Source organism: Sceloporus undulatus, chromosome 10, assembly GCF_019175285.1.
Source record: "Sceloporus undulatus isolate JIND9_A2432 ecotype Alabama chromosome 10, SceUnd_v1.1, whole genome shotgun sequence".
Classification (NCBI taxonomy): Eukaryota; Metazoa; Chordata; class Lepidosauria; order Squamata; family Phrynosomatidae; genus Sceloporus; species Sceloporus undulatus.
The window spans coordinates 7,674,377-7,680,376 of record NC_056531.1 but is presented as its reverse complement, the minus strand read 5'-3'; the positions used below and the strand labels follow the sequence as shown (position 1 = coordinate 7,680,376).

Here is a 6,000-nt window from a genome sequence, read left to right as displayed (position 1 = left end):
TCGCTGATTTTTTAAAAAATGTTAATATAAATGCATGTTTCTGAGGCTTCTATAGAAAATTGCCCCCCAAAGGTCCCGGCGGCAATCGGCGGCAGGACCGGGCTGGGGCCGGTCCCAAGGCCTCGCCGGGCCGCATCCGGCCCGCGGGCCGCAGGTTGCCTACCCCTGCTTTAGCTCCTTTGTTCTTTGCCACTAAATTTTACCTTTGACTTATCCATGGGTCATGTCATAATTTCCATAATTTTGGCCCCAGAACCTGCCCTTGACTTATGAATGAAGTTGACATAGTCTAGTACAGGGTTTTTTTTTTACATATGACATTCTATTTGTTTTCTGTATTAATTTTCCACAGATATTATTTCATGTTGTCAGTTAATGTAAGTGATATGTACACATTTAACTTTTGTATTTACTTTAATTGATGTCATGTATGTGTAATGTTCCCTCTTGTGAAGATGACTGTGCAAGTATTTCTCAGCTGAAATGCATTGGGGTATTTCTTTGAGCAAAAGCTTTTTCCCATGCTAAGACTGCCTCTCCTTCACATTAGCTTTTAGGCGATGATTCCCTTTTCTTTTAATAATATAGTTTATTTATATTTTCCTGCCTCTCCCAATGGATGAAGGCGGGATTACAGATCATTAAAGTACACATAAAAACACATCGATAAAATAAAATAAAATTAGCAATTAACAATTAATTATTAAAAGTTGCTCATCATCAGGTGGAAATCCGAAAGCGTCATTTGTCCTGTCCACCATCAGTGTGTAACCCCTAATATATTACCTCTGCTGAAACACGGACTTTAAAATAAAAATAATTCTTTACCACTGTCCTAACGGGTCAAAAGACAGGAGCTGCAGTAGATGTGGGTCTGGTTCAACTAGATAAAGAAGGTTCAAACTGGAGAATCTCTTACCAAAGTCCATCCGGTCCTTGTAGTTTCGTCGCAAGAGTCCCAGCAGCAGTTGCCTCAAGTGGGATGATGTCTCTCTTGGGATGCTTTAAAAAAACAAAAACAAAAACAGTCAGAACTCCACAACACATTTTTCATACTTTGCAACAAAACACAGAAAATAAGAATTTCAAACACTTTTTTCCCTTGCACTTTTAAGTGGTTTTACAATACCAGAAAATAAATCCAAACAAATCCATACCTAGAAATTAACTCAAAATGTGAAACAATAAGTTATTGTCTGAATCAGACGTAAATAGTCCCAAATGATTTTAAAAAGAAGCAAGCTGTGTCAAAGGTCCAGGAGTCAAGTTTTCCACTGTCTGCAAAAACTTTAGAAAGCAGATAGCTACAAACACCAGGTACTGTAGGCTCTATTTCATAGGAATGAACTGGCAAAGGAACTGCATATCCCTTGCCTAAGAAAACCCTATGAAATCCATGCTTATGGGGTTGCCATAAGTTGACAGGCAACATGAAACTACACACACACATACACAGTTGAAAAAAACTCAGCTGAAGGTGTACTGTCCTGACCTGACATAAAAGAAAGGACAATACTTATAGGCTACATCTCACTGAGACCCAATTGTCAATAGGAAGCTGCTTTTGGCCATCTATGGGCCATCTATCATGATCTCTATCCCACCTTTTCCCCATATTGGAACTCGAAGTGACTTACAATGATTAAAAAAATTGTTTAAAATCCACAAAATATAAAAGTTAAAACACAATTAAAGACTCAGCAAAAGTTAAAACCAGGTTAAAACATATATCATTAAAACACACACACATACATCAGCACAACAATTAGCAATATCCAGTGAATTGTGTAAGATGGACATTATAATATCATACATCAAATGCCTATTGGAATTGAAAAGTCTTTGCTCATCTGTCAAAAGAAAATAGGGAGAGTACCAGTCTAACATCTCTGGGAAGGGAGTTCCAGAGCCTGGGACCAGCCACTGAGAAGGCCCTGTCCCCCATGTTCCCACCAGATGTACCAGTGAGGGAAAAGGGACAGAGAGAAGGGCCTCCCCAGCAGGTATCAAAGCATGGTTAGTAAGAGAGAATATGGACATTCAAATAACCTGGACCTGAGCCGTGAAAGGCTTTAAAGGTCATAACCAGCACTTTGACATGTGCCTGGAAATGGACCAGTAGCTAGTGGAGCTGTTGCAACCAGGGAGTTGTGTATTTCTTATAGCCAGAGCCCATTAGTAATCTGGTTGCAGCTCTTTGAATCAGTTGAAGTTGCCAAACACTCTTCAAAGACAGCCCTATGTAGAGCATATTACAATAATCCAACCAGAATGTAACTAAAGCATGTGCCACCATGGCCAGATCTGATGTCTCAAGGAATGGAGACAGCTAGCATACAAGCTTTAACCGTGCAAATGAATTCCTAGCCACTGCTGAAACCTGGGTTTAGAGGTGAATCCAGGAATACACCCAAGCTGCAAACCTATGTTGTTGGGGGAGTGTAACTCCATCCTAATGCCTATTCCCTTATCTGCGCTCCAACTGACTAGGAGCAGCTTCATCTTGTATGGATTAAGTTTTAATTTGTTTATCCTCATCCAGTCCATTACTAATGACAGGAACCAGGTTTAGGACCAGGACAAGTTCCTTAGATTGGGCTGGAAAGGAGAAGTAGTGTTGGGTGTCATCTGCATACTGATGGCACTGAACCCCAAAACTCCGGACAACTTCTCCCAGTGGTTTCATGTATACGTTAAATGCCATGAGAGAGAACTAAACCCGGAAGGTCAACAGCCAAGGAGTCAAACAGGAGTCCCCCAGAACCATCTTCTGGGTTCATCCTCCAGGAAGGAATGAAACCACTGTAAAACAGTGCCCCCAAATCCCATTCCAGCAAAGTGACCCAGTAGGATATCATGGTTGATGATACTGAAAGCCACCGAGGGGTCCAGTAGAATCAACAAGGACACACTCCACCCATCTAGCTCTCAGCATAGCTCATCCACCAAGGTGACCAAAGCTGTCTCTGTTCCATAACTAGACCTGAAAACAGAATGAATCCTGCACAGATTCTATATAAGTAAATGGGAACTATTCTATGGACCAGAACTGGAGCTTTCTTAGCATTTACTAAAGTTTGCCATTTGGATTTTCTAACCTAGCATTTAGATAACTTGAACTGCCCTGATTCCAAATCAGGAGGAGTAGCTCCTGCCTAGAGAGCTGGATCAAAATTCAAAATGACCTGAATATACTAGAAAGCTGGGCGAAAGCTAACAAAAGGAAATTCAACATAGAGAAATGTAAGGTACTGCACATAGGGTGGAAAAATGAAATGCACAGATATAGGATGGGGGAACACCTGGCTTAAGACTACATGTAAAAGAGATCTAGGAGTCCAAGTAGACAATAAGTTGAACATGAGTCAACAGTGTGATGTGGCAACTAAAAAGACCAATGCAAAATATAGTGTCTAGATCAAGGAAAGTAATAGTGCCACTTTATTCTGCTTTGTCAGGCCCCACCTGTGTCCAGTTCTGGACACCACAATTCAAAAAGTATGTTGAGAAACTGGAGCGTGTCCAAAGAAGGGTGACTAAAATGGTGAAGGGTCTGGAAACCATGCCCTATAAGGAACAAATTAGGGAACTGGGGATGTTTAGCCTGGAGAAGAGAAAGTTAAGAGGTGACATGATAGCCCTGTTTAAATATTTGAAGGGATGTCATATTGAGGAGGGAGCAAGCTTCTTTTCTGCTGCTCCAAAGAACAGGACCCGGAGCAATGGATGCAAGCTACAGGAAAAGATATTCCACCTAAACATTAGGAGGAACATCTTTGAGAGTGGAACACACTTCCTCAGAATGTTAGACTTTCCCTCCTTGGAGATCTTTAAACAGAGGCTGTATGGCCATGTCAGGGATGCTTTGATTGGGAGTTCCTGCATGTCAGGGGGTTGGACTGGATGGCCCTTGTGGTCTCTTCAGATTCTATGATTCTAAAACTTGTCATACACTATTCATGTTGGAATTCAGTTTTACTGAGAAAAGTCAAAATAAGTACCTGAAGATAATATTTGGGAAGATAGCTAGCATGGTATAGTGGTTTGAGTGTTGAACTAGGGTTCTGGAGATCAGGGTTCAATTCCCTGCTCAGCCATGGAAATCCACTGGGTGACACTGGACAAGTCACACTTTTTAAGTCTCAGAAAACCATATGATAGGTTTACTTTAGGGTCTTCCTAAGTAAGAAGTGACTTGAAGGCATACAACAACAACATTTGGGCACTATCTCCCTATCTCTCCCCTCCCTTTCCTCCCTTCATCTAAAGTAGGGAAATCAGAGTTTAGAAAGTTATTTTTTCAGATTATGGGTTGTATTGGGCAAGCGGATTTTAACAGTTATCCAAAACAAACAGAAAACCTTTTTCAAGCACAAGGAGATTCACAAAGGCAACCACATGCTTGTTAATGCTCTATGTTCAGCAGAAAAATAGGAGCTTTTGTGCACCAATGTCCTTTGTAGAGGCTTAAAAAACTGTCTAGCATTTTCTGTGAAACTCTTATGTCTCTTCACAAGCCATTTCTAGAACCTAGAGGGCAGAAACAGCTGCAATAAATGGACCATAGGAGGAAGTTTTCGGCATACAGTAAATGACAGGCATGTTCCCAGGCAGTGCTGTCAACATGATGAATGTTTTGTAACAGGAAGTGCTGGACACTTGAGATGCTCCATGGTCTCCTTAAGGAAATAGCTGCTTGCCCAAGAGGTTGGGATGAAGGATAATCATGCTCCAGCAGGACCACATTCCATATGCTGCAGTACATTAGGTCAGACTATTTGTCCAATTAGTCCAGTTAGTTCAGTACTATCTACTCCAAGGGCAGGAAACCTTTCAGGTTGAGGGACAAATTCAATTTGGGGTGGCATTCTAGTGTTGGACAGAGCTGAAGGCGAAAGGGTAAGACACAAACTACCAGCATATTTTAGCTTTATGTTCTTACTGCCAGTGAGACCTCTTTCAGAATGGAAGAAAAATATCTGTACAAAAGCTGGAAAACCACCAAACCACAGTGCCATGGAGAAGAGGGAATTGCTATATGGGGAAACCCAGCAGGCCAAACTGGGACCCCAGAAGGCCTAGTCAATCCATAAGGATTAGGTGCTCCAGCTCTGGTCTGCTCTGATGGGCAACAGCCAGTGGTGTAGTAGAGCTAGGGCTTGCTCAACACTCTTTAATTTGAAAGACTATGACAACATGCCCTATCCCAATTGCCTCTGAATTTAGTTGCAATTTTCACAGTAACTGGGTTGGAAATGAATCTTGGCAGCAAAAAATATACTGTTCTGACCTATTCCTGTTGGAATATTTTGAACTGAGGGATTAAGAACCATTTGCTTTACATAATACCCACTTCTCAGTGGCGATGAAAACTGTGGTTGTTGATACAGATGTTACAATATAATAATAGTAAAATGTTATTTATATTTCCCGCCTCTCCCAATGGATCGAAGCGGGATTACAACAAGAATACAAATGATACAATATGTAAAATGCAAATCTAAAATACAGTATCTAAAACTGCTACAATAAAATCAATAAATGGCAATTCTGACCTGAGGTGAACCGTTTTTCTTTATAGAAGATGTGGGAGGTAGGCTCGCCAGAAGAGATCCGTCTTTAATGCCTTCTTAAAGACATCTAAGGTAGATATGAGGCGGATCTCTTCTTGAAGGTTGTTTCATAGCATGTTGATATAGATTTGGCCCACATGCAGACTCCAGGACTTTCCTTATAATACCCAGGCCCCCACAGGTGTTAAAAAAAAGTCTTGCAATATTTATTTTTTAAAAAAATGCTTCAGAATCCCCCCAAATGTATTCTAGTGGGTGTGGAAGGCATTGCCACCATGTCTGGAGGCCATCCTAGCGTTAAAAACAATTTTTGCAATTTTTACAACCCAACTTGACCAGGTTCATTTTCACTCCTTTGGGGGAAAGCTGCTATCCCAGGAAGTCTATTGCTGAGAAGCTGAATGAACAGTTCTCTAACGTGGCATAC

At 41.1% G+C, this 6,000-nt stretch overlaps 2 protein-coding genes across 22 annotated transcripts in view; both read right to left on the bottom strand.

The window, feature by feature from the left end:
- The window catches only part of EP400 (E1A binding protein p400), a 390,490-nt gene that overhangs the window by 232,343 nt on the left and 152,147 nt on the right, over window positions 1-6,000 (bottom strand). The gene's annotated exons all lie outside the window — the stretch shown is intronic.
- Window positions 1-6,000, bottom strand: part of ULK1 (unc-51 like autophagy activating kinase 1) — a 151,990-nt gene that overhangs the window by 59,176 nt on the left and 86,814 nt on the right. For all 4 annotated transcript variants that reach the window (XM_042441548.1, XM_042441545.1, XM_042441547.1 and 1 more), the window contains exon 10: window positions 920-1,002. In XM_042441548.1, coding sequence (XP_042297482.1) covers window positions 920-1,002 — 83 coding nt within the window. The remainder of the gene's footprint in view (window positions 1-919; window positions 1,003-6,000) is intronic.